The following is a 25,134-nucleotide window of genomic DNA, read 5'->3' as shown; positions in this document are numbered from 1 at the left end:
AAATCTGTGAAGTAAGTGTACTTACACGTGATATTTACTTTTTTATTAGGCTGGATGAAAACAACAATATTAGGAACAACCTTAATCGTAAAAGCATTTGATTATCGGTATAACTGTGTAATAGAAGCCTGTGCCCTTAATGACTCTCAGTTATTTCACTTAGTAATAATTACTACAATTTTTATAGTAAAATAAATTTGTTAAAATTTATTCAGTTAGATGTGTTTAATTTACTTATTATGAAATATTTACAAAACAATATCATGCTGATTTATAATTACGTTTTTTTATATATATTCTCTTAAATAAAAACTAACGACTAAACTTTTTTTTTAGGTTTAGATATTTAGAGAGGACATTATTGAAAATCTCCGTCTTGATCTTATTCTAATTATATTGTATTACAATTAATTAATTTATTAATAGTTAATAAGTAAAATATATTGTAAATATAATATAATGTCTCGTCTCTATAAGATTCTGTATATGTATATATTTTAGAAATAGATTATTATTAAAATGTTCACAACTATAAGTAAACAAATAACAATAGTCAGGCTGTGGAGGAATTCGACCGTTAAGTATCGGTAAGGCCATACACTAATACACACTAGTAGCAAGATATTACTTGACATTTTACTATTTCCAGGGTTCTCGACTCGCTCAACATGTTTAGTGATCTAAGATTAAGTCAAAAACGAAACAATACTAGTATTATAAAGGATTTTGTAAGTTATTTGGTCGTGATGAGTACTTTCGAGGTCATGAGTTGTCTATAGCTTTTTTAGCTTCTTACACCCACGTGGCAGAGATACATATTATAGACATGTGTGGAATACACATTATCACCAACCCGCATTCGTGCAGCGTGGTGGAATAAGCTTTAAAACCTTCTCCTCACATATTCACAGCCTGTTAGTGTATAAAGGTTTGTCATAGAATATTTCTTATATGTTTTATAAAGTTTAACACAATAATATCTGCAAGATGCGCTGCCTGTGTTATAGCAATCGTCAAAGCGAGTATAGAAATTTATGTGCTGTAGCGCCATCTTGTATTGAGTCACAAAAAATGCAGAGTGTAAAAGTCAGTAAGGTAAAGTTGACAAAAAAATATTTAATTTTTTTTTATTTGCAAGTTATACTTACATTGGGACCAAAACACGATGAACAATATCACGCCGATTGCGATCATTTTTCCTCTCCTTTCTAAGGCTTCCATTTTGAATACTGGCACAATTTTCACTAACAATATGACTTGTCGCTGAAGTACACTTTACTAGAACACAACACTATGTTTAAGATTCAATCAAGTCATATTGCTGTTACTGAAGAAAGATTCAAAAGAATATGTTGGTTTAAAACGTGAACAGTAAGATTTGGATAGTGATGTATATTTGTGAATCGGTGCAGGATAATCTGGAACAAATAAAAAATATTATAGAATAAACATTAATATGAGATTGTAGTTTGCTTTGTAAATTTTTGGAATATAAAATTATTTTCGTATTTCTTAGATATATAAATTCGTTTTTAAATCAAAAATATGGTTTATTAAATATGTTAACACAGTAAAATATGGACTTAACATAAATATCAAATTTATATACCTACACGTGTTTTCCTTGACATATAGGCAACACACATTTGTGTCACAATTTGCATTAAAATAAAAATAGAAATTGTCAATAAAATTTAGGTTTTATAATTTTGCTACAACATTTTTATCATAAATCAATTTAAAGGACACCTATAATTTAAGTGGGTAGGTTGATATGTTCGTTATTTCTACAGTCTGATTGCTTAGGCCAGGCTGAAATAAACAAATTTTATTTCTATTCGAGTACATACTCAACGCCAATTGGTTATGGAACAGCATAGTGTTAGTAATATCCCCATAACACGAATACTATGCTGCTAACTATGCTGTTATTCTGAGACTTTTTTTAAACATCTTTCTCTCATAATTGTGACAAACTTTAATGCGTGTAAGGCCTGTATAAACGATCTTGTTAGAGTTTGTAAGATGTCTTCTACAACTAGTACCCATCAGCCGCTCGTCGTGATTACATGAGTTATAGTTTCCAAGAAGTTTTAATTTGAAAGCAGGTACAAACAATAATTTCCGTCCGCGTATTTAGGTTAGCTTAGAAAGTCTAGCCATGAAGAGAAATCTAGATTTAGACCGTAAAAGTGTCTTAACGTCGATCATAAACACAATTATTGCGCTTCGGTATGTAGATTATAACGTTTATTGTTTCTACAAATAGAATTATGTATTGTACTAATTCTATAGATGTAATTTCCGTATTTATGTAAAAAAACACGTATTGCGATTCAAAACTTTGAGCTACACCGCGAAGCGAAGCTCAATATTGAAAGTCTAAACTAGCAAAGATAATTTAATAAAAATAATAGTACTCGTATGGTACTAGTATGGTATTACATACAAATATTAATTAATAACAATATAATTATGAGTTTAAAATGACGTACAATATGTGGATAATAATACTTTGGAATGTTAATAATAAAATAAAAGGTTACTTCATTACAATTGCGTTGTTCAACTTATTATATGAGGCAGAAGTACTATTTATATCTACTTAATATATTTCTAAAAGATAGATGTTGAATAACAAAGAGTAATGCTATTGTTGAATGGGTTATCCAAAGTAGTTCACATGAATCGTTGACCATTATAGCGCTTCAGCTATATATGTTTCTTACGCTTCACTCAGTAGCAGCCGTGCTTGAAATTTCAATTTCCTCTAAGCTTTGAGCTTACCGTCTAAGATATTCGATAGTCTAGATTCAAATTTATTACTGTAGCTAGCATTTGCCAGCGAACCCACTCGACTCGAGTTTCAAGTGAAGGGTTTTTATATTTACGTTTATATACCTTTACGTGTAATTTGGTACAATTTTATCATATAATTATTGCGTTTTTTGTTCGTTGTTTGTTGTTAATCTTTAATTTTATTATCTTTACGTAGGTATTTATAAAAAAAACGATTGATTAATATTTTAAAACATTTACAAGGAACAATTCTAAAGATTAGAGGTCTTACTAAATACTGTGTTGTAATATTTTCATTATCTTCTCTAATTAAGCTTAAAATGGTTTTATTCACAGAGAGTACTTGTACTTAATTAAGAAGAGGTCAGAACTGAAACACAACTGAACTTGTTATGCCGTCCTTTTTATAGCTTATTATAACTTTATAATTATGATCATCAACAACAATTTCATTATTTGCTCGAATAAAATAAAGGAGAGAGAAATTCAAAACCATAATATAAAAAAATGTAATAATCCGGAAAATGGTTCTTGAACCCAATATTTTATGAAGTTAATTTAAAGTTCTCAACATACCGTAGCAAAAGTTTGGACGCGATACATTTAAACAGTCTACATAAACCTATATTATTAGCTTCTTGAATGAAGAACAATAGTGAACGCCCAAATTTTTTTTGTTGTCATAATTTTATTGTGTCTACGGATGAAAAAATACATTAATTAAAGCTTTGAAGGTCTCTTAAAAACAGATACATATCCTCATATACGCAATATTTTTGGAGGGAATAAATAACGTAATCCGTAAAAAGAGTTACTTAAGCCTGGTGCGACGAAAGCTTAGAAGATTATTATTAGGACTGTCAAAAACTCAGACCTTGTGAAATGGATAATGTCCCACGAACATGTCCATTATTTTTAAATATTGATTCTGTTTTTCCGAAACTATAATATAATACTACGCTTTTATTTCTTTTGTATGTATTTAAGTCTTATTAAATTCCTTTGTTAGGGTTTTATTGCAACCGCAGTTCTGATTGTTTTCAGAGTAGTAAAGTCGCTGTATGGTCGCATTAACTAATAAATGGCTGACGTATTTGATATGTGCTTACTATGATTCAAATTAATTAAATATTTAACGGTAATGTGCTTCTTAACCATAGAGAAGTTGACAACATTGTCAAAATCAACGTGAGATTTATAAAAGTGCTATGACGCCTGCAACTTATTAAATCGTCATGTTCAACATTCATCAGTTTCAATCAGACTCAAAAAAATATTTGAAACGGAACGTTGATTTAAATGTGCCCCGCTTGTGCATTTCTTAAATATAACTTCATCGAATCGTTCCAGTTCAATTTATATTCTTTTTAGCACACCAAGATCACAAATATGTTTGTGAACGTATTAGAAAAACGCTGAAGTGTCGTGCTGAAATTGATAGTTTTTATACATATAAGAGTACATATGTTTCGCAAATTATTGAATCAATTTTGTAGCTTACATCTAAAATCAGCAAAAAAAATACCATTAATTTTGACACCCAGTTTATATCTTAAATAGATCGCGGATTTTTAAACAAGTTACGATGATATTCGCGTGTTTTCGACATCTAAAGCAAATTGATTATGAATGATTCGAAGATGTTTAATGCGCGTGTAATTGAAGGCTCATGTCTGAGGAAAGTGAAAATTAATTTATATGTAATTGTTTGTGATCCATTGGGGGAATCGAAACTATTATTGTAATCATGATTCGTTACAATTATTAAACTTTTTTTTTTCCTTTCGACGTAAAAATAAATAAATAAAACTATTCCGGTTGTTATATTTTAAGGATCAGCGTTTTCTAAATAATATAAAAACAATTGTACATCCGCCATTGTTCTTTACAACGACTAATAATTGGCTACAAGTACATTATAGTTATAATGTCATTATTTAGTTTTTATTTTTTTTTTATTTTTTTTTTATTTATTTATTAGGGAAACATACAGCATATCGTATATTACAACTTAATATAATAATCATATTTTAACACTTATGCCAGTTAAGTTTCCACTACTGTTTTAACAGGGAAGTGGACTAATTTTGATGTTACATAAAATATAACTATTTATGACAAAGTAAAATTTTAACGTAAATATGGTTATGGTTAATTACTAATAAGTATTTTTCACAAGATTATAAAATTTACTTAAACTATTTTTAAACAGATCAATGTGGTTGTATTTTCTATTATGACTATTACAAGATCTTAGAATAAAAGAATTTTTGAAATAATTAGTTTTATAAATGGGTATTGAAAAAGTATCCTGAGAGCGAGCGTTAAAACGAGGACACTTAAATAAAATCTCACTGAGCAGATATGGAGAATCAATTAAATTATTTAATATTTTGTAAAGAAACATTTGGTCTCTTTGTTCTCTACGTTCTTCAAGTGGCATAAAAACAGAGTCAGGAAAAGTAAATTTGTATCGCAACCTCCTGATAAATTTGTTTTGTATATTTTCAATTAAGTTGACATATTTTGCATATTGTGGATTCCAAACAGTTGACGCATACTCTAAATGTGATCTAACGAAAGCATTGTACAAAATTACAAAGGTATGAATATTTTTAAAGTCTGCCCCTTGCCGAAAGATAAATCCAAGCATTTTATACGACTTCATCACTATTTCCTCAATATGCTTATCGAATATAAGTTTGTTGTCTAGTTGTACCCCAAGGTCTCTCACCTCGGTCACCCTTTTTAATTTAGTATTAAATATGGAATAGTCAAAAATTATTTGTTCTTTTTTTCTCGAAAATGTAATTACACAGCACTTGTCAACATTAAGCTGCAAATTATTAGCAATGCAATATTGTCCTAATTTATTTAAATCCTCTTGTAAATGAAAACAGTCTTGATTATTTTTTATTATCTTAAAAATTTTAGTGTCATCAGCGTATAATAAAACTTGAGAATTTTTGAAACAATTAGTTACGTCATTAATAAAAATGTTAAAAAGTAAAGGGCCAAGGTGAGAACCTTGTGGTACACCCGATGTTACAGGAATAAAACTAGACGTATATCCTTTAATAGCAACGGCTTGAGATCTTTCGCGGAGATAAGATGTAAGCCAACGTAGAAGGTCACCATGTATACCGATGTTGTTAAGTTTTTGTAATAACAAATTGTGCGATATCTTATCAAATGCTTTCGAGTAATCAGTGTATACGACATCTACCTGGAAACCAACTTCCATAGCACTTAATACTGTATGCAAGAACTCACACAGATTGGACTCAGTGGATCGCTTATTAATAAAACCATGTTGGTTACAGGTAAGTAGAGGCCTTAATAATGGAAATATCGTATCATAGACAATCTTTTCAAAAAGTTTTGGAATAACTGACAATTTAGAAATACCGCGATAGTTTTTTATATCGTTTTTATTTCCAGACTTATAAATCGGCGTAATTAAAGATTTTTTCCAAATAGTTGGTAATAATCCGTTGTCCAATGATTTTTTGAAAAGCATTGTTAAAGGCACACATAACACTTTACTGCAGTTTTTTAAGAAAATGGGATGTATTCCATCTGGACCATAACCCTTGGATGTATCTATGTTCGATAAATATCGTTCTACTTTTTTGTCAACAATCTCGATAGAACTGATGATAGTCTGATTTGCGCTAGTAGAATAGTGATCCATTGTTTGATTTCCAATATTATCCTCAAAAACTGAATGAAAATAAGAATTAAACATATTTGCTATATCGTGTCCATTGTATCCAACTTGAGAGTTAAAATACATTACATTAGGTACAGATGTATGACCTTTTTTAGTCTTTATATAGGACCAAAACTGTTTTGAGCTAAAACGAATATTATTCTCTGCTCGTTCCAGAAACTCATTATAACACGTTCCTTCTAAGTTTTTTGATTGTAGACGTAATTCAGAGAACTTGTTATAATCGTTTTGTTGGCCATAAATTTTCCATTTTTTGTGGAATTTTAATTTTTTATTAATTAATTTTATCAAGGGTCGCGTAAACCAGCGTGGATATTTATTAATCTCATTTATACACTTAGACGGGACAAATGTCTCTATAATGTGATTTACGATAAGATAGAACATGTTGTTTATACATAACATGTTGTTTAGACAGACAATTTTAATTATATGTTTTATGTATATGCTTAATGCCTGCCTCGTTGGTCTAGTGGCTTGATGTAAGAACGCAGACATAGAGGTCCTGGGTTCAATTCTCAGGTCGGGTCAATTATTAGTTATTGGGTTTCGTCAGAAAATTCTCAGTAGCAGCCCGGAGTCTGGAAGTTGGAAGTGTGGACACTCTCGTGCCTCGGAAAGCGCTTAAAGCCGTTGGTCCTGCGCCTGAACTCTTTCCGGTCGTGTCGGATTGCCATCCCGTCGGATTATGAGAGTTAGGGAATAGCGAGTGCACCTGTGATTGCGCACACACTTATGCACTATAAGATCTCCTGCGTAGATGGCTAATTTCTCTTGAGATTGGCCGCCGTGGCCAAAATCGGTCTGGAGGACATTATTGTTATGCTTAATTCGGTAAAATAATTGTTATTACATATGACCTTATTTATAAACGAAGTTTATCTGGTTTAGTTAAATAACGATTTATCTCTTTCTGTCATCATCGATTTGAGATACGAAAGAAGAAAACGCATTTTTAACTAATCACCCATAAACAACATTTAGAGGTAAACCCGACGTTCTGTATACTCCCTAATAACATACATGTACCTTCGTATAAATTAAAATATAAACGCCACTTCGGTTGTGAATGTAAGCGTAACAAACGAATAAACAAAATAATTTTTGCATTTATACGATTTAGTTAGTATTACAAAAACAGTATAGCATTAATCAATTTCCAAATACCGAATTGGTATGATTTTACAATACAAGCAGCAATGGATAAACCAACTGATATATATGTAACAGTACACTAACAGCCTGTTAATGTCCCACCGCTGGGCTAAGGCCTCCTCTCCCTTTTGAGGAGAAGGTTTGGAGCTTATTCCACCACGCTGCTCCAATGTGGGTTAGTAGAATACACATGTGACAGAATTTCAATGAATTTTTTTTTTTTTTTATAGTAAAGGAAGGCGGACGAGCATATGGGCCACCTGATGGTAAGTGGTCACCAACGCTCTTAGACATTGGCATTGTAAGAAATGTCAACCATCGCTTACATATCCAATGCGCCACCAACCTTGGGAACTAAGATTTTATGTCCCTTGTGCCTGTAATTACACTGGCTCACTCACCCTTCAAACCGGAACACAACAATATCAAGTATTGCTGTTTTGCGGTAGAATATCTGATGAGTGGGTGGTACCTACCCAGACAAGCTTGCACAAAGCCCTACCACCAGTTTTTTACAACAGAAATTAGACACATGCAGGTTTGCTCACGATATTTTCCTTCACCGTCAAGCACGAGATGAATTATAAACACAAATTAAGCACATGAAAATTCAGTGGTGCTTGCCTGGGTTTGAACCCACGATCGTCGGTTAATATTCACGCGTTCTAACCACTAGGCCACCTCGACTTTAAGTAACGTAGTGTAAATAAATAGATAAGGTGCGGTCAACCCTTAGCGGTAGACTAGATGCGCTTGCAACGCGATCCAGCGACCGCAGTCAGTCACGCGTTCATTTCTAGTTCGGCCAGTCATCGACTATCATTTTACTTTCTTTTGATATGTTAGATCGAGTTCTCGCACATCGCTTGTATTTGTTATTAAATAATTTAAAAAATACTACTAACTGCGAATTGAATTTATCAACTATGTATATCTCGTAATCATTGATTATGTAAATGAAAAAATAAAATCATACGAAGATAACAATTGAAAGCCTTAAAGATGGTGTTAAAATATTTAGAAATAAAATTCTAAATTAATTGAAATATTCTCTAAGAAATATCAACTGTAATTTTTTTGCACGCAATCTTGAACAAAAAATCTAATAAGCGAATTAATTGTAGACGCTGTGAAAGTGATACACGTCAAAATGATATATTATATATTAGCGTGTTTATTTGCGTGACCGTTACACACTCATCACAATGTACTTTTTGGTTATATTCTAAAAGATAGTTAAATATAATTAAACAAGTAATTTAACGTGAATAGGATTAATTTATAGACTTAAATACTGAATCTGTTTATAATTGATTTATGATAATTTTATAACAACATGCAGTTCTAGGCGGAGTTTTTAAATTAAAATACTGGTATCTTACAAGCTGGATTTAAAATTATTTTTACTGACGACTTACAATCTGTGAAGTTAGAAATATTAGGCTATTTGAATTATTTAAGAAAATTGTACAAATTAGTTATCACATAAAAAAACCTTGGGTGGTCCAATTCTGCACAGTTAGCCAGTACATCGAGGGGCTGGTCTAAGTCCTTGACGTCTTGTAACTGCCAACACTATCTCAAGCTGTTTGTGTTCGTATCAAACCGAATTAAAACCTTCAAGGCGTCGAGAATTTTATAACAGTATATAGTCATATGTATATACAAATTATATTGATCACTTTGAAACTGAGTGTACGTGAATCATAGCATAAAATCTCTTTACTAAGCTAGCTATGACGGATTCAACTAATATAAATCCTAATAACTTTAATAATAATAAGTTTACTATTCTAAGATTAAAATCTTCGAATTCATTTGTTGTAGCATTATGACCTTTATTCTTTTACAATGTTGTAATAAAATTCTCTGCATTTCGGAGTATATAGAAATTTGCAAAACAATCGTTAATCGTTACAGCAATAGAGTACGTAATTCAATGATTATAAAGTTCATATTTCCATATATAGATAGAACTAGAAGCAGGGAGGTACTTGAAACGCATCGCGTTCAGACACTTGAGATTACGAACACTCGAGCGATCACGAAGAGATGCGCTTGTTATGATCTCGGCATGTGGGCAATGGGCATCTTTTATAGACCGAGAACTTGTGTAGTCTTAGGATGTGGATTAATAAATCCAAAATAAACCAACTGTTTTAAGTAAGTTCCCTAACAAAACAACCCATAAAAGATAAAATATTTTAAACGAGGAAAAACCACGCACGAAAAAATAAACATTGAATTTATTGTGTTGTATTATTAAAAACATCAAAATAATTGTTTTCGAAATAAAAACATAAGATAAACATTATTGATTGAATTATAAATACTCTCATTTTAATTTGAGGTTACAAAAAGAGACAAAGTAAATTATAAAAGATATTTCAAATAATGGCGAACGACTTACACGCCACGGCTGATGAAATATTTTTTATCTGAAGTTAAATACTACGAAAAACTAAATAAAATACTACGAACTCAATAATTAATTTGTATAAGGTTTACTTAATGTAAACATTAATCTTAATTAACTAAATTTCCAATACTTAACAATAACGGGTATATAATAGTATAGTATTACGTATATTTATTATTTTTATTTAACACTTTTTGCAATCAATCAAAGAAAAAAAAAAGAAATGGTGCGCAAAGGCGGTCTTATCGCTTATAGCGATCTCTAACAGACAACCTTTGGTGAAAGAATTTTGTAAGAGAACAGGTAAGTGCATTTACATATAAAAAGGAGATACTAAATATTTAATAAACTACACATATCTACATCCCACTAACCACATATAATAATACATACATACATACACATACATACATATATACATACACACATATATATATATATCATATATATATCATATATATATCATATATATATCATATATATATATATCATATACATATTATATATAATTATAGAGTATACAAGTATATTATTAAATTTCTGAATATATTCAGTGTAACCGTGATATGACAACCGACTCTCTGGCTATAAAATCTTCAAGTCAGTTCACGTATTATAGTCAAAAGATAAGCAAGTAAAAACAACTCCCCTTGTGTAACTACCAATTTTAAAACATAAATTATGAATATTTCAAATGCTTAGTACATGTTTCTAGAATCGATTTTGTTTCTGTATTTTGAGTGATAAAATATAAAGGCGGATATTTGTCGACCTTCAAGGGCTCGTGCATCGTATTATCGTACTGTTTAATTTTGGTGTCGTAAATTGCGTTAGATCCCCGCGTAGAGTAAATTAAATTCAGAGGATTATGGTGTTAATATCACATTAATCTATTTCGTTAATCGCAATCCGGGTGAACGATCTTAGTAGGATTTCATCTCTAAGAAATCGCTTGTCTTTATAATAATTGAAAATAGAATTCGACGTTTTAAAATCCAATATATGAACCATAAAATACTCGATGTAGAATAAGTATTGTTACCTTTTTATAAATACTTCAACTGATAATTATTAATATTCCTACGAAAAATGTATATTAAGAAAGAGCCGTATCTTCAATACTCTGTACATGTAATAAAGGTTTGTTTATACATTACGTCAGCTTCATATGAAGTCGATACACTAATGTATAATTTATAAGGTATTTTTATATACTGCTCATTATACGCGATTATATCTCGTATACATTTATCATAATCCAATAGTTAGACTGCTACAACAAGCTCAGTTAGATGACGCCAATTGACTTTTATTACTTCAAACATTGTAAGCTGTCTTATATATCTAATTCAATTATACATATACATACTTCGTTTAATAGTTTCAATGTTATGTACTTTTATTTTAGTTTTAATTATGGTATAATAAATAATAATCTGTTTCTAGAAATCAACTTGGAAAGCATCTGTAATAAATCAAAAACTATATTGCAAAATTGATTAAAAGTCCAATTAAAAAGGAGAAACCAAATAGAATTTACAATAATTATCGCCAAACTCTATTCTAATTAATGAATTGATTTAAATAAATCATGTCACCATTAAAATGACAGACGTAAAGAAACAATTCGAAATAAATTGATATCGCTTTCACTTCAGGCGGCCAGTTGGTATAAACAACCGATGTGCATTCTTTTGAAAATGCAATGAGTGTAGTTCTGGGACGAGATAAATTGGACCCGTTAAGATAAATGCGACATGTAGAAAACAATTTAAATTCAATTTCGTACACGCAATTTTGAGATCTATTTCGTTTCGATAAGGATTAAAATAAGCGCGTAGAATAATAAATTTGATAAAGCTTACTGTTTACCGATCAAAATAGCGCAAATTCTCTAGTGGGTATACCTAATTTAAGTTACTTCCAACTTTGTTTTTTTTTTGCGTTTTTATTTTTGTATAAATAAATATATGTTAGTTTTAAAAAATGTTAGTCATTAGAAAGTAAATTAATAATCTTATGGTAATAATATGATATTGTATTATTATTATAATTACTTCAGTAACATATTTAGTGTTACTGTAAGGCTAAGACCGATTGAAGATGAAGATTTTTCTAACAACCTTTTTCTAAATCACAAGTGTACATACTTATAATAACAAATGCTACGGGAATTTGAAAAAAAAAACACGGGGTTTTTTGGCCTTATTTAATGTGTAGAAGATGACGCGGATTTATATTAAAGCTACATGACATGACATGCTTTGCATGTTAAAATGTTTTTATATATTTTTTTAAAGAATGAGTTAATTATAAAACAAAGATCAATAGTCCATCGACCCATCGGAAAGCCATCGACCGTTACATTTAAGACTCAATCAGCATTCGAACCCTCATTAAACTTCACAAGTCACCGTATTGTTGTAAGCTAAAAAGAAACAGGGACGGAAGAGAAATTTTTCGCTTCGTGACCACCAAACGCAGGAAATGTATGGTAAATTTATTTCGCTTTTGTTTGCCATTCTTTACTTGAACTTGAAGTAGAGTTCATTACACGGTAAGTTGAATTAAAAATAAAACTATAAACAAACAATGACGACAAAGAAGTGGTTATGGGGAAGAAGAAATTTGAATAACCTGTCTTGACAATTTTAATTCCTTGCGTACTATATCGATTATTTATTGATGTGTTCATATTATGCAATATGAATTTGTTTCTAGATGTTTATCACTATAAAAAAGACACATACATTGTGTGTCAAAATTTATAAAAAGAGTTCCTGAACTTTCAAACAATTTTAAGTAGAAGTACACGTAAATCAATCTGACTTATACAAATAATGACTAAAACATTTACTTAAAAAAAAAAGAATTATAAATTAAGTTCTTAAATGGAAGGACTATAAATCTCTACCCGTGAATTTTAATTTCAGTTCTCAAGTATGTTAGCTGGGCAGTTTTAGATGTTGATAGCAACAGCAACAATAAACAAAACAAAATAGTTCCGTGGAACTCGACCATTATAACTGCCCACATATGACGCAAGCATTGATCCCAAAATAGTTTTTATATTATATGTACGTAAGAATTAAAATTACTCGTATATATCTAACGTATGCACGAGCGGCTCTTCAAAGAGATGGAAATGATCTGAGGAATTAATTGATTTGTCTGGTTTGTATATTGGAAGAATTGGTAATTATTAAGGTAGGATTTGATGATATCATTGTTTCTAGATCAGTCAAGTTAGAATATTATAAAATCATGTTGTAGCAACAAAATATTTCTTCAAAAAAGTTTTATGAAGTAAAGTTAAATCTTCTTCATATCTAATATATACTATCTAAAAAAAATCTAATATACCTCCTATAGAGAGATTTAACAGATAATTTATATTTGTATCTCGCACAATTACGCCAATTTTTTATATACATATTTTTAATTAACGGTGAAAAAGAGGCAGGAATTGCTAACGAATTTAAATTTCAAAATCAGAATCATGGAGCATATCACATTAAATAGTTACATTACGTTCGCCTGACCGAGGTGACGAATATAGTATTTGATTAATTATCATATCCTGTCATACGCACCATTATAGCGTCAATTGTAAGCAAATGCGAAATATATCGCTCTATCTCTACTTGAAATAAGTATTTAATATTTTTTCGTTTTTTCAATATTTTTTTTAAATCAATTAAACGGTAAATATGCAAGATGCGATTTGTAAATATTACCAAGTAGCTCTACACGACTGTGTGCGCGTTAAATTTACTTTACTTGGATATCCTATCCCATTACTTCCGTAGTTTGTATGCCTTTGTACAACAGGTCCCAGGCTACCTCAAACTCACATTTCATTACGATTAGGTTAGCGGGTCGATTGTGAAGTGAACCACAAATAAGTACAGACAAATTAACTTTCGCATTTATAATATTATTCTAATAAATATTCGATATCTCAATTTGTGTATTAATTGATTATGAATAGTACGAACGATTATTTATTTATCTGTATTTTTTGTTTGACATCTATAAAAAAGTGTTTGAAACAACGATAATGTATCAAAGGATAACTAGAAAGGAAAAAATGTATGAAATACATTAATTTTAACCAAATAACCAAACCAAAAAATAAAATATATTTATGCAGGCTCTAAGTACTTTTGAAACGTCATGTTACATAATTAATGAATTTGAATCACACACCAAATTAGTGATGACGTGAATCTTAAGCAACGTAATTGTTCTATTTAAAAACATAATTAAATATACGTATACACATACACATTGCTTATACTACTAATAGAACTATAGATGTTGTCTAGGGAATGAATAGTTAGCAATGCAATGTATTCTTCTTTCGAATGTTAAATCGATAATGACCGCAATAGACTTATGACTTTTTAACCGCTTAAAAAAAAAAGCCGAGATGGCCTAGTTGTTAGAACGAGTGAATCTTAACTGACGATCGTGGGTTCAAACCCGGGCAAGCACCACTGAATTTTCATGTGCTTAATTTGTGATTATAATTCATCTCGTGTTTGACGGTGAAGGAAAACATCGTGAGGCAACCTATATGTGTCTAATTTCATTGAAATTATGCCACATGTGTATTCTACCAACCCGCATTGGAGCAGCGTGGTGGAATAAGCTCCAAACCTTCTCCACAAAAGGGAGAGGAGGCCTTAGCCCAGCAGTGGGACATTAACAGGCTGTTACTGTTACTGTATAAACAATGATAAAAGACGATAGATTTTAATGTCAGATTGTTCGTTTTAAGTCTTAGAGTTTTTATTATAAAGTAATGTAATAAAATATTAATATTTATCCCGTCTACTATCGTCCGAGTTACCGCATCAATGTCAATGGCACGATATACGATAAGGTGTTTTTTGACGACATTCGTATTCGGTCGATAAACCTTACTTATTGCGGTGACATAATTTATTACGCAAGTTGGCGCATTATAATATAAACATTCATGTGAAGGGTAAGGGCGTGCAATATTATTGTAATTTACATAATGAGTTTTTATGTACGAAAAATAGAACATAGTTCAAAAATTTGGGCTACTCGTAGCAGTTACGAAGGGCCTGACGGCTTGCGTTGGCTATCTTCATTCCGACAAGCCTTAAGCTAATTTAAGGGTAATATTGAAAATAGGAATTTCAGAAATTAAAAATTTTAAAATTATTAATTAAGTCTAATTAAAAATGTTACAAGGACAAGAGCGAGGCGTACCCTTTATAATTATTATGAAAATTAATACAGATAATAGTGATATATTATGTAATTAATTATTTTAATGAATACGAAAAACATTGAAAAAACGTAAAATCTTTGAAATATTTCGTGAAATAAATGATAACATGTGCGCTTTATCCCATGAGAAATTATGTAATGACGATCCGAATATAAATATCTCTACAAGAGAAAATATTATTTCAGACGGCCTAAAGCATATTTTGTAATATTTATCTATTTATGTTTACAGATAACATTTAAAAATAAACTAATTTTATTCTTGTATATTTCAGTTCAAGGCTGTTATGCGTATTCTTTCATTGTACTGATCTCACCCTTTTTTTGCGGATTCCTAGAAATAGCGCACACGATACTGTGCTTTATTTTATAAGTATTATATGTAACTTGGGTGATTTTCGTTTGTGTATACTTTAGTAATGTAGATGTGTGCACATTAAACTGTTGCTTATAAGACTGATTTATATCGCGGTCAAATCTCAAAATAGAGGAGTAGACGAGACTTCTTGTATTTGATATTCTTAATAACCGGTTGATACTAATTTAACAATAGAGGTTTCTTTAAAGCTTTTGCATAATAGATTTATTTAAATGATAGATATATACTCTACTCAACTAAAAAAAATATAGATAAGCTTGTTTTCCATAGATTAAAATGTGTATTATTTTATATGTTAAAGCGAATTGAAATATAAAAAAAAAGTTTACAATTGATTCGTTATTGGTGATGACAAGTAAATGACAGGTGACGAAATTAAAAGACCTCCCAGAATGCGAACAATTTATTTATCAATAACGTTCAATGAGATGTTTCAAAAATGGGTCGCGTTACAATAAAAACAAATTAATTTATAGCGAACTGGCGCCATGTGCAGAGCTACTGACATTGATCGAATCGAACTGTAGCCTTTTTGGTATATGTAAATTTACGGATAAAAATATTTAACAGATTTGAATATATAAACAATAAATCAATAAAAGTCAGGAAATTTCATTTTATGTCATAAATATAATCGTTAAAAGAGTCTAAGGTGATATTTAATTTTTGTCTGTATACTTATAATAACAGATTAAAACTAATTTATTATCTGTTATAAGCTGTTAAATTAAAATACTAAAATGCTGAAAATACGCACATTGTATGTTATTTGGTCAAAACGTTAATATTTTATTAATTTTCGCTGTCTAAGTTTCAGCAACGACTTGAAGATTCCGCATTAAGTATTAAAATAGGTTCGTATAAGAAATTTTTATGTAATTTTACCGAGAAGAACCAGCAAGAAACGCAGTGGTTGCTCTGTACCGACAGTTAAATTACATAGATGTGTTCATTCAATACAATTAAATTATCAATATATAAATTATTGTATAAAAATTATCCTGTATGAAAATCGACGAACACTAACTTCTCGTCTTTATTATTACGTCTAACTTATCATCTTTACAATCTTGAAACAAGTAATTACGCTTTATTTATTATTATATAATACGCTATATTTGTTTTAAATGTGAGACTAAAATTTATATTTTTTTCAAAACATAACGCATTTTTTTTAATAATATGTCAAAGGTAGCGTTAGTCTGGCATTCCCTTTGTACTTATATGAAAGATTAAAAGCAGGGTCACACTACCGGCATCTATCCACTTGTATATTTCTTTCAATTACAACAGCAGACAAGCGACCTTGAGTAGCTTCCTACATTTACATACGTAAGATAAACATCTTTTTAAGAAAATTCCTGCCAATAAGATACGATATATAAAAAGCAGGTAAGATTTTCAAACAGTTTGATGATGTGCAGAATACTTGCATATAAACTGTATCTTAGGTAGATTCGGTAGATTATAAAAAAATACATGTACGCCTACAAGGTTGAGGAAACAATTATTGGTTTTTTGCTACAAATATCTACAAGTATACTACTTGTTTATACATCGAGTAATTAAATTTCGAGATACTATAATTTTCTTTCTTTTCTGGAACTTATTGATGGAAATGCAATAATTTAAATTAATTTTAGAGTAGGTAATTGATGATGATTTCTTTTCGAACGTTTTTTTTTTAATAATAATAATTTATTTAGTACCATCATAAGATCATAAACAAACAAGATTACGGCCACGGCGGGCATTTAAAAGATACTAGGCAATTATAGTACATGAGTGTATACGCAAACACTCGTCTATTATTACTACTTACGTGCACTATCTATTACGTCAATTTCATAAACCGATGGGACGTCAAATCCGATACAAGCGGAAAGAGTTCCGGCGGAGGAACACAGACTACGTTTATTACTGAGAGACGGAAGTGTACAAACTTTCAGACACGATGTTACTATTTACCTGCAAAATATGATGCTATTTTGAATAACATGACAGAAAAACCCAATATCTTTTTATTGGCCCGACCCAGGGTTTGAACCCTGGACCTTGGGATCTGCGGCCTTATAGCTAGTTACTAGAACAACGAGGCAGTCAAGTAATTACTCGTTCTAGAGATACTCTCCATCTTATAAGAGGGATAAGAGCTCACCCACTCACCTATCGCCCTGATGTATGGCTCGGTATAGGAATGAAAGATGAGTCATCTAATATAATTACAGACACAAGGAACCACAATATGGATCCTATGGTTGGCATCGCACAGACAATAATTGACTAAAACAATTAACTTAAATAGGCTAAATATAATTGAAGTTGAAAATGATATAAGAGTAATGGACCTCTTCTTCTCATATATATGTTTTGATTAATTAATTTGCAAAATGATAAATCATAATTCATATGATATATCGTTAAAAGATTAAAGTTGCAACAATATTTAACGTTTTAAACAATATTTATTAAGCATTTAGTTTTGAAGTATGTATATACACTTTTTTTTGTTGTTGAAGCACATTGTTATAAGTCAATAATGTATTTAATATAAAAAATATTGTATTACAACAATTTTTTTAAACGTAATATAACGACGAGCCGGTTGGCGTGGAAGATAATTGCTTTTCATGCCGAAGGATGTGGGTTCGATTCCCACCTAGGACAGGCAGTCTATTTGTCCTGAGTATATAAGTATGTAATTACAAAATACAATTAGTATATGTAGTAAATCAATTATACCATAGTACAAGCTCTGCTTAATTTTGGATCAGATAGACGTGTGTGAATAATGTCCCGGGATATAAAATTATATTAATTATAAAGAACAATCTCATTCACGTTTTTTTTTTATATTTTACCTGACAAAGACATCATATTTTGCAAGTAAATAGCCTGAAAACAAACACGTAAAATATATCTATGGATAAATAAATTTTAATTGCAAAGAATCTTAAAATACAAATCACGTTACATTTGATTATAACGTGATTTGTATTTTATTAGATTGTTTAATAACAAGTATCAACAATGCAGTGATCAATTATGTCATCAGTATTCTCTTTTTGTTCTTAATACATATATAATGTCCTCCATACCGATCAGGCGCAGGACGCAGGCACGGGAATGTCCCCACTTCCAACTTACAGACTCCGGGCTGCTACTGAGAATTTTCGGAGAGGAAAACCCAATAACTTTTTATTGGCTTGACTTGGGAATTGAACCTAGGACCTCCGGGTCTGTGGCCTTATATCAAGCTACTGGATCAATGAGGCAGTTATATATATTATACGAGTGTATTTATGTGTATACAAGTAAATGAAGTATATTTCTCAATTTTGATTCACAAATAAAATCAAATTAGGTTATTAGGAACGTCACACGCGCATGCTAATTATGAATATTCTATTAACAATTGTAATTGAATCCATGTGTTGAATTGTAAATGTCAATTATTTCTTTTTATATAATATGATGTTATGTAATAAATTTTTAATTTCATTCGATGAAAAATTGTGAAAATTTTTACAATGATCTCATTTAAAAACTCCTACTAATACATATATTTTATTCCATTAAACAGTTTTATGTATATACATAATTGAATATATAGTTATTTTTATAAGAGCGTTATCAATAAAAATGAAATATAATTTTTATTCATGTTTTTATGACGTAATAATGTGCATGTAACAACTTCTCAGGAATTTGTAATAAAACAATATATAATGCGTCTTAAAATTATAGTGTCAAAATTTATTGTCTGATTTTAGAGGACAGGTCGCAGTGTTATAATAATCTGATGCAACCTAAACGTTAATAGTTCTAGTTTATAGTCTCCATATATTATTGAAGCAGAAATAATATATCTAGGACAGATGAGGTAATGTCCCGAAAATATAAAACGCTCGCAATTGTTAACAACGATCAACGTCGACTTGTTGAAGTTTGTCATTCATCAACACAGACAATTATTGTGGATTACAAGGAATATTAATGGAAAGGAAAATTATGTATTGAGACTTGCCTAATAACAGTCAAATATGTAGAGAACAAACGGCAAATTGTATTTAATTAAACTATCATGATATTGGCGGTTACATTGTGATTGTCAATATATGAATTTATAATTATTTTCTTTAATAATAATAAAAGAAAACGGTTTTAAATAAAAAAAATAAAAATAAACACTATTATCTACTACTAATATAATTTCCTGGTCCAGCTGACCCAGGCTAAATTTTAAATTCTTTGTTATGTTTCTTAGGTTCGGGTATTGGTATAATGAGTATACCGATCAATTTGTTAAAAATGTTTTTATTAATTTAATTAATAATTATAGGTAAAGCAGACACAAAAATATCAAAAATACTAAACATAAAGAGCATGCTTATTTCTAAAAAAGATTTTATCCAGCACACCCAAGCAGATAAAAAAAAAACATTTAAACAGAATAATAATAAAGAAACGTTCGATCATACGAAATCTAAATTATGAATGATAAAGGCTCAATATTTGGTGTTAAGGTCTTTTAATTAATATTATTTTGTATTAGGAATATAGTGCTGTAAAATTAAAAGTCATGAACACATAATGGAAAGATAAAAATAGACAAAATAATATCGATAGTTTAACATTAACTACCGCAAAAACTGTTTCATAAACGATAATGCGTAAAATGGTAGTTAAAAAACTATACTTGAAAAAAAAATATTTCGATTGTTGTTTTTTAAATATTCAATGGAATAAAACCTCGTCAGCGTAGTGTCTGTTTATAATTTTCACCCGAGGATTCATCGCGAGAAAAACCGGCAAGATTTTTTTTTTAGTTTTTGGAACTCTAGACTTTTCTGATAAGTTGGTATGTTATTATAATACGAATAAATTTTATTATTTATCCTGAAATTTATCAAATGCTAACTCAACGCTTTACTCAACGCTTTTACTCTGATCTTTTTTCTGATCTAAATGTTATTTATCTTTATATGAGATGACATAATTTTAACATGATATTTATATTTATCAATTGGCAAAGCAACATTAACACAGCAGTTACAAGTGTTGGATAGCTAACTCAAATTTCTATATTAATGATGTACTTGATTATATTAGTACAAATAAAACCTATGTCTTAGACCACATTCGCTTCCTGAATAAACTTAAAATCACAATTTCTTACATTGCACGTAGCAATGTGGGATTTATATCAGTCTATCATTAAAAAGAACTATAAAGTATAATGTAATGAAACTCAGCAGTTACTCTTTTATACTTATTTCAATTCAAAATTTAATTAATTCAATGTATGCTTTGTATTTTAATAAAAAGTAATAATTCTAGCTTAGGATTCATTCATAATGAAGGAAAGTAATACATGTCTATCTGCAACGAAAACGACGAACGAAGTCGCAGGTACAACAATTCGTATTTTTTATGTCTTGAGATAATAAAAAATGAAATCAATACGTTCACAATGGGTATAATAGTTCCACTTCTTTAAGATAATTGATTGTTGAAGTTTTTATAACCTGCAAAGTTAACGATTGAAAAAAAATCTTTTATAATCTGTATTTTATATACTTGTTAAATTATATGAAATATTAATACGAAGATTTAACGATTTAATGTATATGTTGTAGCTACCCAGTATTTGTTATTTTTATATATTAAATAGTTTATGGCATTAATTAATCGTAAGGTTATAATTTTTTTTTATTTCGATCAGAATAAATATTTTTTTTAGGTTATAACCACTTAAAGAATTTTTGGAACGAAGTTCTTTTTTACAAATGCTCTTTCAACCTTTGTTTTAGTGTAACTTTAGTATTTAGAAATAAAAATATGCTTGCACTCTTTCCCGTTAGATACCTAGACTGTAATGTATAAGACATATAAACAACGTACATTAAACCATAAAACAGTAGTACCATGAATTGTTATTTGTTGAGTCGGTGATCTCAATCAAGACCAGGACCTACACAAGCTTGTGCTGTCGGTAATAGTGCATTAATATTATGTATAAAATAATTATGGATAAAAAAAATATTTAGTAAAGTTTCAAAAATGTTTAGTGTTGTTTTCAGTTATGTGTTTATTACCACGTGTTCACTCTCATCTTCACGGCCTTGAGTTGTGAAATATAGTAAAATAAGTCTTAAAAAATGTAACCTTGGCCCGCTGATTGTTCGTCGTGGTCGTAAATGATCAAACAATACCGCCGGACCGTCATCTCTCTCTACCGCAAATTTTTACGACGCGCGAATAGACGCCAATGAAATTAATTAGCGGGCTTAAAAGCCTATGAAAGAATCTCAAGGTACTCTAATTTATGTATCTCTTAAAGAAATCGTAAAAAGTTACCAAATAAATAGAGCGATTGTTTGTTACTCGGTAAACAAAGTCAAGAATGCAAAAACGTTTCGCAATTTCGAAACGAATATACTACTTGTGAAGTTTAGAACTTCTTTATGACATATACTAACATACTCAATGTTTTAGCGTGGACAACGTGTCTCTTGTATTGTAGTTACGTGACTTACATTGTACTACTCAGGCGTGTCGCTATTCCATATTCCAGAAGAGAAATAAAAATCTTTGAATATAAAATTTCTAGTGACATCATAGGCTATATATCAATGAAACTTTTTTTAATTATTTGTTGAAATTGATAGAGCGAACAAGATTCTTTAATATTTTGAAATATTATTTTATTGTAAATAATATATTTATGTCCATGTTTAGATAATCTGATATTTATCAACTGCATAAGAAGCTAAGTTCTAAGTATTTTTTTGAACAAAAATAAACTTCAACATCGCTCCTAAATATTATGCAAAATTGGCATTTGAAATCTTTAAATTATGTAGAATTATATTTATTAATTCATTTTATCTAATCGAACATTTACATCTTTTCCTAGACGATTATAAACGCATTTAATATTTGAATTTCAAATTTTAACTATATACTAAATAATGTGTGTTGTCATTAAATTAATCTTGGGTCAATGATATAGAACCAAATATTTAACCATGACGCAGCAACCTATTGTACTGATGAAGACATGTAAAGGGTTAGTGTCAATTCAATTATAGTAATAATAATAATCAAATCACTTATTACATTTCTTGCAGTGGGATTACTGATTTTACCTAGAATTGGCAATAGGTTTTATAATTTTTTTTTAAATATTAAATCCTCAGCGAAAATCTTAGAAGTTAAAAGATAAGCAATATAAACCTGCATTCAGAAGGCATTTTAAATCGTTTTTGAAGTACTTTGTTCACATAAAACAAGTAATCATTCTAGTTATGTTGATTTTTTAAAATATTACATGAAATATATTTCTGAATAACATACATCGAATTTGGTCAGTTGTTACAGAAAATAAAGTTGTTCGAATTGAAATGTGAAGATAAACTCTTATAGTTAAAGACTGCGTATTTCAATTAAATAGTTTATATTTACTATGTAAACTGGAAGTCTTCAATCACATATACACATTCATAAGCAATATAATCTTCTACGTTAAAGAAAAAATGAAGAGAAAATTAATTTGAGAGTGCAGAAGCGGTTCGCGAGCAGATATCTAAATTAAAAAAAACTTCGAAGTAATTTTTCAGTCGCGTTCAACACCTGAGTGTGTGCAATATTTTTGCAACGTACTATTTTCGGTTTGCAAATTGTAAACGTCTTCTTTAAATAACTTTTTGCTGTTCCAAGGTTTTCCTGGGTGTGTTGAATGTTATTTTTCTTTAATGAATTATCTACTGACATCCCAAATAAATGAAGTCGTAAAATTGTTATAAATGTTTGAAAAATATTTAATGTATTTCACGCAATTTTTTTTTTATAGAATAGGAAGGCGGACAAGCATATGGACCACCTGATGGTAAGTGGTCACCAAACGCCCTTAGACATTGGCATTGTAAAAAATGTCAACCATCGCTTACATATCCAATGCGCCACCAACCTTGGGAACTAAGATTTTATGTCCCTTGTGCCTGTAATTACACTGGCTCACTCACCCTTCAAACCGGAACACAACAATACCAAGTACTGCTGTTTTGCGGTAGAATATCTGATGAGTGGGTGGTACCTACCCAGACGAGCATTTACGACATTTTACTGGTGGTAGGGCTTTGCACAAAGTAAAATGTTATTGCTAATGTACTCTTATGTCTGTAGGTCTTTACATTCGTAATAACTTAAGGGTCATCGGGTTGTAATGAATTATTAAGCTGATTCGTTAGCGTTGGTGACTTAATAAGCAATTAATTGTATTTAATAGTTAGTAAGGTGGAATTCCTAGACTAGCTATATGTGAAGATCGATAACAAGTAAAATTATGTTAAGGTTTGAATAAATTTAAAGACAATTTATAGTTTTGTTCATATCATAAAATATATATAATTATATGCCCATTTTCTAATCCAACACATGTTTATATTACATTATATTTTTTAGCTGCCTCGTTGGTGTAGTGGCTTGATGTAAGGCCGCAGACCCGGAGGTCCTGGGTTCAATTCCCAAGTCGGGCCAATAAAAAGTTATTGGGTTTTTCTGTCAGAAAATTCTTAGTAGTAGCCCGAAGTCTGGAAGTGTGTATGCTCCCGTGCCTCGGAAAGCACGTAAAGTTCCCTGACCTGTCCCTGTCCTGCGTCTGAACTCTTTCCGGTCGTGTTGGATTGTCGTCCCATCGGATTATGAGTTAGGGAACTCTATTCCCTACTTCTGCACCTGTGTTTGCGCACACGCTTGTGCACTATAATATCTCCTGCGTAGTTGACTAATCTCTCTTGAGATTGGCCGCCGTGGCCGAAATCGTTCTGGAGGATATTCTTTTTTTGATTATATCATAATAAATTTACGGTAGACGTTTAAAATATTTTAATTTAACTTTTTTACGTTTACGTGTTTAAATTATTACTATACTTAAACAATTCAATAAAAACTTCCTCATTGCCGAGAGAAAATAAAACGATTAAGCTAATGATAATCTAAACAAAAACCAATTTATCGATTAACAGTCTTAATATATCGTAATAAAGATTACATTTCCGTGATTCAATTGGTATCTGTAAAATATGGTTAATCTGGTAGCGAAATATTTAATTCATTGATGTATTTATCTCTTGACCGATTTAAATTGGCCGCGGCCTGATTTCCGAGAAAGCGGGTGTCACCTTCAATATAACTCGTGTAAAATATGGATCGAACCGTTTAAAAAATATTTTTAATTCGGCTTGGGATTATAATTTTTTTTTTAATATACCATTTCTTTTAAATGTGTTTTATTGTCGATATAACAAACCAATCTATTAGCCATCAAGATGGCCAAGCGTTGAATGTAGATTGGTGTGTCTTGACACACGAGGTATGTCT

General features: G+C 30.2%; 1 protein-coding gene across 1 annotated transcript in view; it reads right to left on the bottom strand.

Moving 5' to 3' along the window:
- Positions 1–25,134, bottom strand: part of LOC126768682 (uncharacterized) — a 137,552-nt gene that overhangs the window by 46,925 nt on the left and 65,493 nt on the right. Inside the window, exon 2 of the mRNA XM_050486937.1 lies at positions 1,149–1,418. Coding sequence (XP_050342894.1) covers positions 1,149–1,221 — 73 coding nt within the window. The 5' untranslated portion in view covers positions 1,222–1,418. The remainder of the gene's footprint in view (positions 1–1,148; positions 1,419–25,134) is intronic.

This window comes from Nymphalis io, chromosome 5 (genome assembly GCF_905147045.1).
Source record: "Nymphalis io chromosome 5, ilAglIoxx1.1, whole genome shotgun sequence".
Classification (NCBI taxonomy): Eukaryota; Metazoa; Arthropoda; class Insecta; order Lepidoptera; family Nymphalidae; genus Nymphalis; species Nymphalis io.
Note: the sequence above shows the minus strand (reverse complement) of the source record. Positions and strands in the feature narration are given on the sequence as shown.